General features: G+C 48.4%; 1 protein-coding gene and 1 pseudogene across 1 annotated transcript in view; one reads left to right on the top strand and one right to left on the bottom strand.

The window, feature by feature from the left end:
* Positions 1 to 600: 600 nt before the first annotated feature.
* Positions 601 to 18,122, top strand: part of GYPC (glycophorin C (Gerbich blood group)) — a 43,347-nt gene continuing 25,825 nt past the window's right edge. The window contains exon 1 of the mRNA XM_045788893.2: positions 601 to 1,165. Coding sequence (XP_045644849.1) covers positions 1,129 to 1,165 — 37 coding nt within the window. The 5' untranslated portion in view covers positions 601 to 1,128. The remainder of the gene's footprint in view (positions 1,166 to 18,122) is intronic.
* On the bottom strand, positions 16,689 to 17,885 carry LOC123786605 (large ribosomal subunit protein eL43 pseudogene; annotated as a pseudogene).

The raw sequence follows: 18,122 nt of genomic DNA, 5'->3' as shown, positions 1-18,122 counted from the left end.
AGCAGTGCACTGGAAGACTGACAAGTAAACAACAACAAAAAGCCCCACAGGGAGGACCAGTCATCAGAGAGGAAAAGTGCAGGGTGTCTCTTGGGTCTGAGATTTAAAACAAGGGTGACATGATCTCAAGTTCCCTGCCCTCTCCGGTGGGGAGAGGGCAGAGATAAAATGCTACATATAACATAGCATTCTTTCTGGGTATGTAAGTAGACTCCATTTAACTAACCAGAGTGTCAAAATCCACTTCAAGGTTTTAATTGCCTACGTAAAATGAAACATTTACAAACTCTACAATGTCTGGACGCCTCAGACAGAAGTGATTCAAATAAATCACATGGCCTTTGTCCAAGCAATCCCCTTTTCTAAGAATCTTTTCCAAGCATTAGCGCACGGACTGGGACTGGGACAGCGCCCTTGAGGGGCCAGCCATGCAGGGACTTCCCAGGCCACCAAAGTCCCTCAGCTCTGAGAGGCCACCCTGCCACGGAGTGGCAAAGCAGCCAGCCAAGATTCAAACGCAGGTCTGTCCCTATTTGGTCACCGGCCCTGTCAGAGCTGGGGCAGGCCATCCTGTCGCATCTGGGAGTTTTCAGTCCACACACAGGGGAATTCTCCACCACAACCTCTGAGTCTGGTAGCTGCAGACGGAAACAGAAACGTAGTTAGAAAAACGTGATTCTTGCGCAAGAAAGTTTGAACAGAGAAGAGTTCAGACGTGGGTGGGTGTGTGTGTTTAAAAAGAAAGAAAGAAAGAAAGAAAGAAAGAAAGAAAGAAAGAAAGAAAGAAAGAAAGAAAGAAAGAAAGAAAGAAAGAAAGAAAGAAAGAAAGAAAGAAAGAAAGAAAGAAAGAAAGAAAGAAAGAAAGAAAGAAAGAAAGAAAGAAAGAAAGAAAGAGAAAGAAAGAAAGAAAAGGGTGGAAACCCCACCAGCCAAGTCTGCAGGAAAAAAATAAATGAAGTCTGCCTATCTCGGGCCGGAGCCCCTCCCCTCGGCCCGCGTCTGAGGAGCGTGACACAGGTGCCGCTTCCTCCCCGCTGCTGAGGGTCAGGAGCAGGCCGGCGCGACCCTCGCCACCACTCGGTTGTCCCCTCGGCCCCTGGTCCGGCCGGCGCCCCGCACCCGTCGGCGATGAACAGCGTCAACGGCACGTCGCGGCCCCGCCTTGGTGAGTACCCACCGCCCGCAGGGTCAGCCGCTCCGCGGGGTCCCCGGGACCCCACTCCTTGCCGGGCCCACGGAGGCCAGGAGCTCGGGCTCAGCGGCGGACCGCAGCCGGCGCCGCCGAGCCCGGCCTGGCTCTGTGCCCCCGGGCCTGGAGGGGCCGCCTGGCCACCACCGCCCCGCTCGCCGTCCGCTCTCTGCGTCTTTGTGCGGTGGCCGCTAAGTATCTGCCGCAGGAACTGGTCCCTAGACTAGTAAGTAAGGGACCTACTAGGAGGGAGAGGACGTAGCACGCTGTTTGCTGGGCCGCGCAGGACGCGGGGGCGGATTCGGAATAAACTTCAGTAAACTCCGCGGTTGCCCTGACTTGCTCTCAGGGCCCCGGGGAGGGACACACACATGGCGGAGGCATCGGAGGCATAGGCTCGCCTTGACCCTTTGGGGCGTTGTAATTCCTCTTTGTTTTTAAGAGGGCACATGCTTTCCTGCTAACGGTAAATCTATACCCTGAGCTGCTTTGTGAGGATGTTGGGAAACTTTGCCGGGCCTCCACTCCCCCCACCCGCCCTGCCAGTGGGCTTTTGCAATTAAAAAAACTAAAATTTTCTTTTTAAAACAGTGAATGTTTATCCCTTCTATCCCCACCCTGGCTAGATCTGGTCATTAGAAACTGTCAGAGGGGAGACATTCTGAGTCTATAGTGTAATCATGTTAAGTAATTAATATGATAATAAGATAGGTACTGGAGACACCCACTCCTTTACAAGTCTTTGAAATCCAGGTGGTTATGTGGCCTCACCAGTGGAACTTGAGCATAGTGGACTGTGGCTAGGTGCCTGTGTATGCATGGCCATGCGTGTGCCCGTGAGGGTGCTGGGCTAGTCTGGGTGTGCGGGTCAAGAGTACTGAAGCCAGGGCCCCACTGCCTGCTGTGGGATCAGCTGTGCCACCTGTTAGCCAGGGGCTTGCTGCAGGCTAGCCTCTCTCTCAGCTCCAGCTTCATCATCCGCAAAATGGGAATCATAGGGTATTCCTCTTTGGGTTGTGAGAATTCAGAACTTGTAAATGGCTCAGCACAGAGACTGACACATACTAAGGGCTCGGTAAATGTCAGGCGTCTTTGTTTTCATTTTAAACTAGACCAGTACGGAAGCTCATGTGCATTCGTGCTTGCATGTGTGTTTCTGTGAGTGTGTGGGAGTCAGACTCTAGTGAACTTGTATGTGTATGTCCTGGCCAGGGTTGAAGGGCGAAGCCACTGTAATCATTCCAGTAGAGGCACTGAGGAAGTGCAGGCCTGCTGCCATTCCCCTGGCTGAAGAGGACAGGCTTGCTCACCAGGAGCCCTGCACCCTCTCTTCAGCAGTTCTCTAAGATTCAAGTTTCAGACCTTGACCAATGGCTGCAGACACTTCCCTTCCGGAGCTCACAGGGATGCAGCCCTAGCTTGCATACCATTCTAGATTCCCCTTAGGACTTGATTTACAGTAGGCTCTTTGCTGTAAGAGAACCCTGGGGCCCTCTTTCTTGCTGCTAACTCAGGCAGGATGTGTCTATATCCTGTCTCAGTTTACATCACTGCTTCTCAGAAGCAGAGGTTAGAATGGAGAGGACCCTCTGCTCCTGCTCCACCAGACCTGCCCTACCCCTCTGGCCTCAGCCAACTCCCAGAAGCTCAAATGCAACAGGTACTGCAAACGAGTCATGTACAGAAATCCACTGCCTTGCCCTTGGATGGAAAGGGTCAACACTCAGTGAGGAGATGATCAGGTTTGTCAACTTTATATAGATTTCACTGCCTCTGGCAGAAGCCAGAAGGATTGCATTAAGTGCCAAATGAAATTTCATCTCAACCATTGCTCAACCCCTCCAGATATCCAAGGCAGTAGGAGTCACATGGCATTGGCACCATTAGCAGCTGGACCTTTCCAAGGGTGCCCATGGTTGGGCAACTATTTCTGGGGACATGCAGCGCACCCTGGGAAACAGAGGGGTATGGGATAAGAGGCATTGTGTTTGCAGTGGAAGCACATCAGCCCATCTACAATGAGAAGGAAGAGGCAGCAGGGGGAAGGTGGCAATCCAAATCAGTTTCCCTGTTTTAATGGCAGATATGCGTACATGTATCCAATGGCCATCTGCAGCCCCAACCAAAACGCCTTCTAGAGACTGTGTGACACAATGGGCCCCACAAGCACCAACTAAAAACAAATTTGAACAATGAATCAAGACTTAATCATATGGAAGGAAAAGATACCATCCCACCTCAAGAGCAATTTATTGATTTATGAGAAGCCTTCTAGAAATATCATATGCATATACAATTCCTTTTTGTTCTACAAAATGAAACTTATTTTATATATTCTACTTCATCTTGCTTTTTTTGTAAGAATATATGCTGAAGAACATAATTCATCATTATATATAGACTAACTCATTCTTCTCAGGGCTGTATGCATAGTATGAATATATGAATGAATTGGTTATTTTATTTAACTAGTTCCCTCACCAATGGACATTTAGATTGTGGACAGTCTTTATTTGATTTTTTTAAAAACCAGACACAGTGCTGCCATTACAGCCTGTTAAGTAGGGTTTATGTATTTACACATATATGTGTAAGTATATGTGTTTGTATACGATTAGGATAAATACACTCACACACACATTTAATTTCTGGGACAAAGAGTGTGAACATTTAAAATGTTGGTGGATACTAAAAAATTACCCTCTAAAAGGTCACATGAATTTTTAACACCCACCAGTAGCCAATGAAAGTCACTTTCCTCACACCCTCATTCACACTGTGCAGTTTACACCTTAGCAAATCTGATAAGTAAAACATTGTCACTTCTGAATGTACCTCTGTAATTATAAGTGAGGTTGTGCATGTTTTTTGCTTGCTTGTTTTTTAAAGGTTTTATTTATCTGTTTATTTGAGAGAGAGAGAGAGAGCATGAGTGGGGGGGAGTAGAGGGAGAGGAACAAGCAGACTCCGCACTGAGCCCGACATCGGGCTCAGTCACAGGATCCTAAGATCACGACCTGAGCCGAAATCAAGACTCAGACACTTAACCAACTGAGCCACCCAATTGCCTCCCCAGCTTTTTAAAGATTTTATTTATTTATTTATCTATTTGAGAGAAAGAGGAGGTTGTGCATGTTTTCATACCTCCACAACATATTGCATTTCTTTTTCTGAGAAGTACCTGTTCATGGCCTTTGCCCATTTCCTATGAGGTCCCCCACCCCCAGGGAAGAAGTTTATGAAGTGTCCTCTCTCTTACAGTGACCTGGAGGCAGAGCAGGGCTTGAGCCCCACAGTCAGAGCTATGAAGTCAGTCCTGGGCTTGGACCCACCTCTAGCACTTGCAAGCTTTGAGGAGGTACACAATATGCCAGAGCCTCAGTTTTCTCCTCTGAAAGTGGGAATAATAACAGCTACTTCCCAGGAGTCATGTGACGAACGAGAGAATAGGGCTTGGCATCATGCCCAGGAATAGTGGTATCCGTGGCTGTTGTTGTTAACAGAATTTATCAAAGCAAACCTGGCCTGCGGGTGCTGCTAATCTCCAGAGTCTTCCTTACAGGCAGCTGCTGGTTTTGCTTTTGATAATATAACAAGAATATCAATACCTATATGCCGAGCCCTTTAGAAGGGCCTTGCATGGGTCACCTCTCCACTGCCTGGTCCCATGGGCATTTTCTTAACTGTTTTGCAGAGGAAACACTGGAGGTTCAGGGGATGGCTTATGTTAGGGCTCCCTGGCACTGAGGGCACAGCCAGGCTGTGGACATAGGCTGTCAGACCCCAGAGCCAGCAGAGGCCAGCTGAGGTGTGCTTAGGGTACATGTGGACAGGGCATTCTGCCACCCAGCACCATAGGGGCTGTGCCTGGGAAATCACAACTGTAGCTTTGCACACGGAAGAACTGTGTGTGGCACAGATCCTCAGAACCTACCAACCAATCCACGGTTCCTCAGCCAGGCCTGTGTTCCAACTGCTGCCCACTGTTTTGCAGTTGGGCTTGACCCACAGCAGGCCAGCTGCTGCCCTTCGTCGTGCCTTCCACAGCCTGCTAAGGCTGTCCCCTAGAGCCTTCTCCTATGGCCTTTCCTGATGCCTGGGACTGCTCTGCCTCTCCAGCTTCACCTGCAGTCCTCTCTGGGTACTCCTGCACGCACATATGCATGAACACATACACACGCACGTTCACACCCATGTACACACACACTGCCTGCCTCACTCCTGCTCATCCCTTAAGACCTGGGTTATTCTCCAAAGTTCCCTGGGCCCTCCCTGAACACTAGAAAACCACCCACCTTGGCCTGAGTACACTGCCGCCCCAACAAATTCCTGGACTTGTCCCTTTCATGGAAATTCTGACCTCTCAAGGGGCTCCATAACCCCACCTGCCCCCTCCCTGGGGTCTGGCACAGAGAGGTGAATGATCCCAGGCCTGTGTCCATTCCACATGCTGGAAACACCTTTTAAAAATCATACACTATGTAGCTCCAAGTCCATAACTTGGCATGTACATGGAGGCCAGTGAATAATAAGTTAAAATGGACAGAAAGTCAAAATGAAACCAACTCTAAGAGCAGGGTTGCTGGCCCCAGCACTCACCACCTTGCTCTTTCCCACTCCCATGCTTCTTATTTCCTATTCTCCCCTGACACCCCAACATCTTTGCCTAGTGTTTTCTTGAGATCTCCATGTAATCTGAACTTCTGAGGGAGTGCTGACTCCTGCCCTTCGTCATTAGGCATTTTCATTTTTGTACATTCGTCCAGTACAAATAGTGTGCAAAATCGTAGCCATGGCAGATGCTGACAAGAGTGGGTTTCCTCTCATGCTAGCAGGAGCCAAGCTCAAGACACTTGATTCTATCGCAGGCTGAGTGGGCTCGGCAGGGCCCTTGCATGAGTTCCCCAGAGAATGTGTGGGGTTGTCACCACCCCACACACAGACCCTGTTGCCTGAGTGACAGCAGAGCAGGACTCATGGTCCACTTGCCTGGCACTGCAACCTGCCCTTTTTCCTGACCTGACATCTTCACCCCCTTTCATTAGTGACTGTGAGGCTGACTGAATTGCTGGAGACTCAGTGTGGACAACTCCAAGAGTTAGAAACTCCATGGGGACCAAGTCATAGGGGACCCCCACAATACTGTGAGATTTACCTCCTAGAGCTCAACCTGGTTCCCACAGTATTTATCAGAGGAAAATCCCCTCAAGCTTCCAGCAGGAGAAGGAAAAAGAACACATCTTGAAATAGACCCGAGCACCTGTTCTGAACAGAGCACCTGGCCAGCCTCAGTGGAAGCTACAGTTGACCCTCAGACAACAGGGGTGTGAACCGTGTGGGTCCACTTATACGTGGATTTTTTTTTTTATATAAATGCAGTATAGTGTTGTATATGTATTTTCTCTTACTTATGATTTTCTTAACATTTCCTTTGCTCTAGCATACTTCATTGTAAGGAAACAGTATATAATACATATACAAAATATGTTAATGGACTGTTTATGTCATTGGTAAGGCTTCTGGTCCACAGTAGGCAATTAGTTAAGTTTTGGGGGCAGTCACAAGTTATACATGGATTTTCAGCTGTTTGAGGGGCATAGCACCTCTAACCCCCTACATTGTTCAAGGTCAATTGCTGCTAACCAGAGCTTAACCTGCAGGGGTATCATCAGAACCTATCTCTCCTGGAGGAAGGGCTTTACCCATCTCAAGCCCATCCTACCCATCCTGTCCCACCTAAGGGGTGAAAAAAGAATAGAAACCCTCGTGAAGTTCACAGTTCAGAGGCACAGGCTCATTGAAAGATAGAGATCTACTCATAGGGTTATGGGACACCTCCCCTCCCTCCACCCCACCTCCACATCACTGCAATTCCTTTTACCCACTGCATCGCATCTGGCTGTCAACAAAATTACAAGGCATACTACAAGGCAAAAAATACAATTTGAAGAGACAGAGCAAGCATCAGAACCAGGCGTAGCAGGGAATTGCCACACTGGAAATTTAAAACAACTATGATTAATAGCCCTTTACAACACTTTATTATATTCTCTCTTGTTTCTGATTCTCTAGCGAAGTCCTTCTGTAGTTAAAGCCACACCTTCTTTCTATTAGTGCCAAAACATGGTGGGCGACCACTATTTGGACCTCAGTGGACATACCCCAGGAACCTTATAGGTCCCTAAGGGAGAAGCTGGCACTTCAGGGTACTCATGGGGAAAGACCCTGGGCAAGGCTACCAGGTCATCTTACTGCACCCTTCATACCCTGATGGAGACCTTTTACGTCCACTTCGAATGTGAAGCTCTGACCAGCACATCGCTTGTAGAGAGCACAGACAGCCAGAGCCCCTTGCTCTCCCTTCTCCTGCATACAACGCACATTTTTAAGAGGGGTCCAAGTGTGCAGCTGCCAGCCAACTCCAGGCCTCAGGACTGCCACGTCTCCCCCTTGGAAAAATTTTCTCCTGGAATGGAGTAACTTCACATCTTAGCTGTGCGCACATGTAATCTCACCAGAGTCTTAAAGTGAAGGATGTTATGGTTTGTTAAATCAAAACCAGATAATGCAGTCATGCCTGCCTGCCTTTTGTTTTAAGCCCCAGTCTGTGATTTCTGTATTCACCAGGCAGCAAAGTCCACTGGCTATGAGATGGTACTTTCTCTTGAGAGGCTCACCAAATGCTAGAACCGTGCACACCACCTTTCAGCAAGCACACGCTTCACATTCAGGTCCCCCTTCCGTACTTTCTAAAACCTTTAGCTAAAATTCACTTTGCACCTATTTGCTAGTAATGAAGAGGTCAGACCACCAGCTTTACAATCCGAAGATTTGGGTGTGAGTCTGAACCCATTCTGACCTGCCTATGGCCTCAAATATGTTGGTGGGCTGGGCCTCCTGCACCTCAGCTCATCCTCCAGGACAGGACTGGCTTTGTCCTATGCAGTTACACAGGATCCCCACTCTTGGAGGGCCCCACATGTGCTCTGTTAATGCTCTGCCGTCACCATCTTGAAATTCTTAAAATTTGTAGAGGAGCCCCTGTTTTCATTTTGCACTGGGCCCCATAAATTCTATAGCTATTCTTGATCCACCTTTCTACCTCAGGGGTTTGTTCTGGGGATTGAATGTATTATCCTAGATAAAATTCCTAATATAGTACCTGGTACATGTTCATCTCTGCCACTTACCAGGTGCTTGCATGTGGCCTAAGTGAATGCTGGCTCACTCCCCCCTTCCCAGTCTCTGTCCCAGTTTGCCAAACATAGCACCCAAGGACAGGATGGCACAGTGTGCCCACGTCTGTAGTGCCAGAGTAAGGCAAGCTGCTCCCTTCTGAGCTGTGACTGACACCCCTCAGGGTGGTGGGCTCCTTCATGCTTCTATCAGAGGGGTGCGGTGGGGGGTCAGGCAGCCCAGAGAACACATGCAGGCCACTGTGACCTCTCACACCAGCTCTGGCTCCAGCAAACTTCTTACCCTCTGCAGTCAGCTTCCTTACATGGTACTTGGGGGGACCATCCTTGTTACCTTAGCCTCACCTGAACACTAAGAGCTCAGCTGTCTTGTTCTCCACGGGAAAGAGTAGGCTCTTTAAAAACACTGAATGAGTGAATGAATGAATGAATGAATGAGTGAATGTGAAGGTCCAACCAATGCAAGTCAAGCCTTATCTACACAGAGTACTGTGGGTCTCGGTGTTCACATCCCCTGCCTTCCCCCCACCCCACCCACTGGCCTCAGAGCCCCTCTTGGCTCAGTGCACTGGCCTGTCCCCACCCTGCCCCGCACTGCCTGTTCACTCTGACCTGTGTGCACGTGGAGCCTCCTACCCGTGGAGCCCCCTGCCCGGTTCACCCACCACCTTTCAATGCCTTCTCTCATGGCTCATTTCTTTCTTTTCCTCAATGCTGCCATTCATCCAGGTTCACAGCAAGGACTCTGCCAGGTGCTTCTTAAAGCTTGGGCTCCCCTCTCTCCTGGGAAGACTCTTCCCCCCTTTTCCAGCATACACCCCATGCCTGAACTGCAGGGAACCTGGGCCTTGCTTCCTCTGATCACACCCTGAGACTGACTTGTCATTTGAATTGCCCTCCTTCAGCTTCTACCAAATTCTCATTTTAGTGAATTAATTTGAGCTATGGCTGGAAATCCTGAGTAATCTTTTTTTTTCAATATCATAGTCTCTTTTTTTTCCTTTTGTACAAATTCCGTAAATTATCCTGACCCACTCTTCTCTTATAGTGACTGTCTCCCTGATTCAAAGGAGAGAAGCTAGGCTTCACTTCCCGTAAGTTATCTCATTTCACCCTCCAGCCGCCCTATGGGAGGTATTTTTATCTCTGTTTTGCATATGATGATACTGAAACCCAAGAGGCAACTAACATGACTTGCAGAGAGCCAGCCGACCCCTCACACACACACTCACAGATGGCAGGGTTTTTCTAGGAAGGGCTCAGCCAGGGCTAACCTGCATAGTAGGCAAGTGGCTAAGACCCATGGTGCTCTTAGAGATACACAAAAATGTGTATTTCTTTTAAAATCAAAAGAAAAAAATGAACTTTTAATACTAAACATTACATTTGTCTTTAGACGAATGCCACTATAAAATATGACTTTTAATATTTTGGGGGAGAAGGGATCCATGAAGGTAAAGCACCCGGGCCCAAGAGGCCCTGCATCCCTGCCTGGCTCAGCGCGCCAGAGGCCGAGGGCTGGGTACCTGCCAGTCCCTGCATTGCCATTCTCCCTACAGCACTCTGTCCTGCTCCCGGCACTCTGACCACTTCTGCATGGCTGCCCTACCTGGAATCGTCACACTCCTCCCCTGGCTATCCTGCTTAACCCTGCAGGCCCCCTGGGCTGGCCAGCTGCCTGGTGGCTGTTTTTGTGCCTGCCCTTAACCTCTGCCCTCAGGAGATTCACTGAAAAGTAAATGCTTGAGGGGAGCCAGGACTCACTCTCTCTCTCCCTCCCCCTTCCCCCCGGTATCTTTCTTTTACTCTCTTGGCTTTTTAAGCCATGTAATTAAGTTGATCTTCACTTAAAAATTTAAAGAAAAATAAGTTTTCTTTGTCATGTTTCATTATTACAGAAATATTTCATGTTCACTGTAGAATTATATATATAAGACCAAGAGGAAAGGGGTAGGAAGATTCTCTCTAGAGCGGAGGTGACTTTGAGATACTCGTGGGGCATCCAGATGACAGCTGGAAGACAGTTGGGAGAGAGATCTGGGCAAAGATAAAGACGGGGGGGGGGGGGGCAGGGGGCTGGGGGGGGGCACAAAGAGCCTCCTGGGGCTGCACGAATCACTCCAGATGGCATGGATCTTCACACAGGCACAAAGGGATGGGTGGTGAAGAGCACTTGCTGAGTGCCCATTCTGTCCTGCTCCATACCCAGTGAGGATATATGTGTACCTTGTTTCATATTGAAGACATTGCACAGATGTAATATTAATTCCAGTTTAGAAATATGGAAACTGAGGTTCAAGAGATTGTGTCTCCAGGCCCTCACTGTGCACCACTGGCACTGTCCAGCCTTGATTTAGGTGTGTCTCCCTCCACCTGTGGGATGCGGCACCCCCATGCTGGGATGAGTTGCCCATGACCCCATGCCCTTCTGCTCGGCTCTGTGCAGCCCTGAGGTCACTCTCCTGCCTCAGAAGAAAAGGCCTTTCTTTATCCACCCACCCCAGGCCACTTGTGCTCAGCTGTACCCTCCTCTGCCGGCCCACACCTGCCAGCCCAGCAGCTGCTAATGAAGTGCCCATGGTGGCACACAAGGGCTGGGTTGTGCCCGTGAGAGCCCTGCCTGCCAAGGCCAACCCACACAGAGGTCTCACTTTCCCCTGGGGAAGCAGTGGGCAGCTGCCTCCCAGGTTCACTGCAAGGGCACTGGGAGAGAATAAAGACCCCACCAATTCCTAGCCAATTCCTGGAATGCCTCCACCACAGAACCACCCCTGGGCTGGCAGCTTTGTCTTGTGTTAAAATATTTCAAGCCACAGGACCATTACTGTATTGTGTGTTATAGTTTGCTAGGTCTTTTCAAATCCGTTCCCCATCTTCATTCAAGAGAGACTACTCTCCCTCTTTGAGAGGAAATAAAGTAAAGCTCAGAGAAGCTAAGTGACTTACAAGAATTTGCACAGCCAGAGGTAGTAGGTGGGGCAGGACGGGGACGCAGGTCTCTGATTCCTTTGGGAGCGCACTGTTTGTGCCTCAGAAACTCATTCCTCAGGTTCTTAAGTGGGGGACAGGATGGGGGTGATGCTGAGGAGCTGATTCTGGGACTGTAGGGTCACTAAAAGGAAGAAACTTTGACACTGGCCCTACATTCTCCTGTACCTTGGCATACACGCACGTGCATACACACACACACACACACAAGAACAGGTGCATATAGTATGCACACACACACACCCTTTACCACTTCCTTGTGGTCCTCAGCAACAGACTGGCGTCACTGCCAGGTTCAAGGCAAGGAGGAGTTCTCTTGGGTTCTAGTTTGGCCTGGGGCAGGGTGAACAGACATTTCGTTTATGGGCCCTACTAACCTCACAGAGATTGCTGGAAACAAATGTGAGATGTGCTGCCTACAGCATCTTTGGCCTCGGGCATGCTTGTGAAACTTTTTCCTCTGCCACCGGTTTTCAGACACTGCTTCCATCTCTTTGCCTCAGCCTGGTATCTCTGCAGTACACCTGACTATCGGCAGTACGTTCTGCTTCTCAAAGCCTCTTCTGTCTGTGATCTCATCTGAGGTCAATGCAGTGTTCAGGCCAGATCCCCTTAACCACCTGCCTCATGTGGCAGACAGGGACACACAGGTCTAAAGAAGTCAGCAAGGTTGTTTTGGTGATCTGGGATTTGGGCTCATCATTGCCTGTTTCATGCCTCCGCCCCCCCCCACCCCCTGAACCCATCCAGAGTCTATTAACAAAGACAACAATCTATTAAGTCCATTAATAAAGGCAACCTTCCCTCTGGCAGGTTATCGATGCAGCACCTACATGTATCAGTGGTTAAATTCAGGGCCAGTTTCCAGATTTGACCCCTGTACACACCACTCTTCACTCCCAGCCTATTACACCATCTGGGGTCCCTTTATAAGTCCCAAATCTTCAGGGTCCCCTTGGGAAGCAGGTGACACAATCCATGAGCCTTCAGCTTCTGGTGAATCCAGTCCAGAGCATCACCTTCAGATTACCATCATTCAATCTGATGCACTTTGATTTTTGTGCAGTGAGCACCACCTGTGTGCAAGGGACCACACAGGAGATACAGGAGACACAGACCCTATCTTCAAAAGATCTTCAGCCTAGTTGGGGAGCAAGACCCAAGAACATCAGAGGGCAAAAGAATTCAAAATACCCTTCAAGCCACTGGCCACACCTGGTTCAGGTGCATGCAGCTATGGAGGTCCCCTCTGGAATAAAGGCCATGTATCCCTGAAACTCCAAAAGAAGTAGCTTCTCACCGGGGGTCTCCACCCCAAACACACACGCGCGCGCACACAGAGAGAGAGAGAGAGAGAGAGAGAGAAAGTGGTGTCATGGCTACAAATCTCCATTGCAATTTTTTCCAGCAGAAATGGCATTTCCAGAGAATAAATTCTTAGATGAAGTCTGGAAATATAAAAGAGATAAAAGCCTATCTGATGTAGTCGAGCTGAGAATGAGAGGCAGGTGACCACACTTCAGGGGCCCCTTGTGATAGTTCATGTTCAAATTATCGCTGGACACCAAGGGCTTTGTGAACCCAGTCTATGAACTCCTTCCTGCTTGGTGCCTGGTGCTTAAGCCAGAGTGGTTCATTGACATCTAGTCATTGTTGGTTGTCGGTGATGATACTTGGGAGTTTGTTCTCACTGTGGTTAAATGTTTGCCTATAGCCAGACTGTAATGTATGCCAAGCTGTCAATCACTCTACCAACTAATTCCATAAGCACAGTTTTTATCAAACTTCAGAACCCCAGTTCTCAGACTCCATGAAGAAAATCTGAGAAGCTGGAAAGGAAACTAGACAGAAGAATCGATTATGAAAGCAATTTATGCACAAATTTTTACTAACCACCATATACATTCCTGGTTCATCAGTGGAAACATTCATCCTTCTAATCTTTCCTAGGGATTAAGGAAAAGACAAATATGGGTATTAAGGAGGGCATGTATTGCATGGTGCACTGGGTGTTATACACAAGTAATGAATCATGGAACTTTACATCAAAAACTAGGGATGTACTGTATGGTGACAAACATAATATAATAAAAAATTATTATAAATAAATAAATAAATAAATAAATAAATAAATAAAATTAAAAAAAAGAAGACAAATAAAGTATAAGACAAGATCCCTGCCCTCAAAACATTGTTGGGCTTCTTGGAGCAGCAAGACACATATCATAACAGGAAAAAAAAACAACCAATCCTCCTAGGGAGACATTTCTTATCACACGAATTCAGGCTGCAGATCAAATTGCCTTTGTCTTATGATTATTCACTGAAATAGCTAAGTAGATATCTAGATATCTAAAGAATAACTTAAAGTAATATAGCTCCCCAAATATAAATTATGACCTAATACTAGCTAATATTGGTAGGTAATATTAAATTATGGTGAGTTTCTACTTAGCTAGATATAATTTTATCTTGTATCAAGATTTAATGCTTGAAGAAACAAGTTGTCAATGATCAATGTTGATTGTTGAGAATGTTCTAACTTTGGGGAATGACTTCAGTAAAGACAAATTGCAAGACGTAAAAAAGGAAAAATATCATGTAAATATACGGGGTACCCATGCTATGCAGGGTGAGCTGGCCTGTCTGAAGAGCTGCACAAATGTTTACTGGTCATACTCACCAGAAGCCACTGTCCCTCACTGTGAGGGGGGTGCTGGGGTGGCACCCCATCTTCAGGACACAGGACATTGCTGTGAGTGGCGGGGTTGTGATTTGAGCCCGGGGACATCCAACCTCTGGGCCATCTTTTAACCCCTGCACACGACCACCATTCATATGTGCAGAGTATAGGGAGTTTCCAAGGAGAACAAAGTTTTCTTTCACAGGAGGAGGGAAAGAAAGTTGGTTCGAATGGGCTTTTTAACTACATTTCCTTGTATCAGGCTCTGGTAATTACCCCTAGGACATTTCCTATTTAACAATTATGGAAATTCCAAAAAGACCTTTTGGAACATGCTATTTTTAAAGGACTTATTTGAGTGAAATGATATTTGTCACTCACTGAGAAAACAAACAATGCTGGAAAAAGTCAAAATCCATCTTGGAGGACAGTCAAAGGGGGACAGAATCCACAGTCTTCCTTCAAAGTTCAGACACCCTGAGGCTGTGTTTCCCATTCAAGAGCACTTCGGGGCCATTTATTTCCTGAGGCTTTGGTCTCCGCCTGCCTATTTTCACTGTTCTTTCTTCCCTCCGTTTCCAGGGTGGTGCTTTTGGGATAAGCCAACTCTGAAATTGCACCGCCTTGGAGGCACAATTATCTGAGTTCCTGGCCTTATCTTGCCCTCCTTGTCCAGGGGCTGTGGGAACAGAAGTCTGACTGTCTGCGCAGATAAAAGGCTGACCTCTCACTGCCCTGCCTCCTGCCTCCAGGGTCCCCCATGGTTCTCCTTTGAGCTCCCGTGAAAGGGCCCTCCCCAAGGGGGAATGAGCACAGGGTAGCATTCTCCTCTGTCTCAGTTCATGATATCTCCTTCTGAGCCAACAACCCCCCTCTCACGGACGCTTGGACTGCAGCAGGACATTTCCCAGACCTCTTCTGGCCTCCCTGCACCAAGCCCTTACAATGTAGCCAGCAGTGGCCATTTATCCTGTTCTGGGACCCAACACCCCCAGGGCTCGGGATTCCCTGGAAAGTCCCTTTGTGACAGGGCCTGGACAATCCGTGCTATTGGCCAGAGAAGGTACACAGAGCCAAGTCAGAGAGGCCCGGGCCATTGCCCTCAGCGGCACAGATGGCTTTGACCCTGTGGAAGGTTTAACTCAGAGGCAGGACATCACCCCTCCTTGCCACCTTGCCAGCTACTGTTGGCTCCACCACTAAGCTGTGAGAACAACCTCAGGATAATGATCTCACCCCCTTTGGCCTCTGTGTCCCTGATGCTTGTGTACTCATCCACTGCCTGCATTCGGACAGCTGTGCATTGCACAGGTGAAAGTTCAGGCCTCCAGTGTGACAGACCTGGGTTCAAGGTGCAGCTTCGCCACTCAATGTCTTCCTCCCTGTGGGCATCTTAAATGAGAAAATATAGGTAAAGTCCAGGCTTAGCATGGGGCAAATATTCAGTAAATATTAGCCTGAGCAGGAAGGGAGAGACTCAGTGATACAGAGACTTAAACCAGGGGTCTACAAACCTTAAGCCCACAGCTCAAATCCAGCCTGCCACCTGTTTTTATAAATAAAGTTTTATTGGAACACAGCTATACCCATTCATTTGTCTATGACTGCTTTTTTGTAACAGCGACCATATGGCCCTCAAAGCCTACACTATTTACCATGTGGCCCTTTATCAAAAAGGTTTGTCAACTCCTGACTTAAACCAACAAGAGAATCTCTAATGGCTCAACTTTCAGGACTAGAGCCAACCTGGGCCCCATTCCCTCTCTCTGGGGGTTACCACCACCCCAGTGATGGATAAGAAGCCATGGAAGAAAGACTTGCAGTCAAGGTCAAGGACCAAACATCAGCTGGGGAGGCCCACATGGGCCAGGCTGGGGACACACAAAGTGCCTTGGTTCCCATCACTCGATCTGCCAGGGCCCAAGCCACCAAGGAGAGGGCCCCTCTTGTAGTCTTCACTGTCTCTTGTCCTCCAATCACCCCTCTGTCAGTACAGGCACTGGGGGCTCTGCTGCTGCCTTGCAGAAAATCCTCACTCACCTTGACAGGAGTGGGAGGAAAGGCAACATATGAGATAGGCTCCCCCTGAGATCTATAGCTACAGGGCCAGCCAGCTCATGTCCCAAGTTCAGAAAACGGTGCTTCTCACCCACAGCCCAGGCAGGGAAGAAGGATAACTCTCCACATGGCAGGTGTTGGGTGAGGTGCATTGCCCCAGACCTTACTGAAACCTCTTACCCCCTTGGGAGGTTATCACTTCTCTTTTCAGATTTGGAGCTAGATACTCAGAAGTGTGTCCGCATTTGACCAGTTACCAAATGGTGGATCAAAGTTCAACCTTAGTGTCCCTGAGTCTAAACCCATGTTCTTTACCTGTGTCACCTACACCAGGTAGCTGGTAAGCCAGGAATTACATTCCATGCCCATGTATTGAGGACCAACTATGTGAGGTTCTGGGGATATGACAGTGAACAAGCTAGCAATAATCACAAACGGGAGCTTATATTCTATGGGGCTTGGACAGATAGACACTAGACACATGGGGATAATGTTCAGTACATCAGATAGTGCCAAGTGCTAGAGAAAACAATCAAGTCAAGAAGGGAGACAAGGAAGGCCAGGGATGAGGGAGGTACCATTTTATTTAATTTTGTTTTGTTTTGTTTTTTACATAAATTAACTCATTTATTATAGGCTAGCAATGTTTCAAATGGTGGAACTTCTACTGGTCTTTCAACTCCTTCAGTCTTCGGATGGCAGACTTTACTGTGACGGCAGAAGTGGTGTTGTAGGTCCAGGAACCACTGGCTACAGTTTTCATGCAGAGCCATGATGCCAGATCCCCACAGCTCATTTTTTCATCTTGGTTTTGCAACAGAAGGAACAAGTGTACTTGGTGTGCTGGCTTATTTCAATCTTTTTCATCATTTTCCTGAGGGAAGCACCATAATGGGTCCCATATTTACCCATGATTCTGACCTTCTTGGTGCATTTAGCCATCTCACCACAAACTAGGTCTGAGCCCAGAGAGGCAAGGGAGGTACCATTTTAAAGAGCATGGCCAGAGAAGTCTTCATTGGGAGAGATGATGTTTGAGAAAGACCTAAGGGAAGCCAGGAAGTCAAGCAGGAATATCTGAGAGAGGACATAATAGGAAGAGAGCATAGTAAGTGCAAAAGCCTTGAGGTAGAAGGAGGCCTGGCCTGATCAAGGAACAACCAAGAGGCAGTGTGACTGGGAGAGGAGGTTGGGAAGTGGTAAGAAGGAGATGAAGACAGACAGGAGATGTGGCAAAGAGACAATGGGACTATCTCCTAACACTTGTAGCAGCTGGAATTCCACCATCCTCCCAAGTTTTGGGGCCTCGAAACCTGGTAGAATGCTCCTGACCCTGAGAGAGGAGCCCTTGAGCATCTCAGATAATGCTAATTAGCTGGAGCTAATGCTCCAGCAAAAGACTAAGAGCGAGGCCCTGGATGAGCCATGGCATGTGGTGAGAATGACCTACGGTGGGGGGGGGGGGGGGAATGTAGGGAACTCCTAAGGAGTGCCTGAAATGCAGGGGAATGGAAGCTAGGGGGGACTCTACCAAGACCCCATTTGTCCTCAGCTGTCCTGAGAGATGCCTTAGTTGAGCGCACAGGTGTGTGCACACACAGAGGCCAGCTTCCAGAAGACTCTCTGAAATTGCTAGTTGCATCTTCTGGGTCTGAAGGTTTTCTGCAGGGACTGAGTGTGAGTGCAGAGCCCCGGGCCCCATGCACCTGCAATTCACAGGGCACTCAGGTCCCTGATGGAGCAGCTTGGAGCAAAAGGATGTGGATCAGAGCCTCACCTGCAGCTCTGGGTCCGTGGAAACCCTGGGGGTACCAGCCCAGCAGAGAGCACAGAGCAACAACCTTCTCCCCTGAGGAGGAAGGTCTGGCCTAGAAGGGGGTAAAGAGAGAACCATGAAAGCATATGGACAAGAGTGGTCCAGCCTGCTGCTCCTGGGGTCCAAGCTGCCACCTCACTGGTGAAGGAAGTCCCTACGCCATGTTCAGCCTCACCCAGTCTTCCCCAGCAG

This window comes from Ursus americanus, chromosome 1, assembly GCF_024610735.1.
Source record: "Ursus americanus isolate L20-20 chromosome 1, mUrsAme1.1.p, whole genome shotgun sequence".
Classification (NCBI taxonomy): Eukaryota; Metazoa; Chordata; class Mammalia; order Carnivora; family Ursidae; genus Ursus; species Ursus americanus.
The sequence above is the reverse complement of the archived record's forward strand: the minus strand, read 5'-3'. Positions and strand labels throughout refer to the sequence as shown.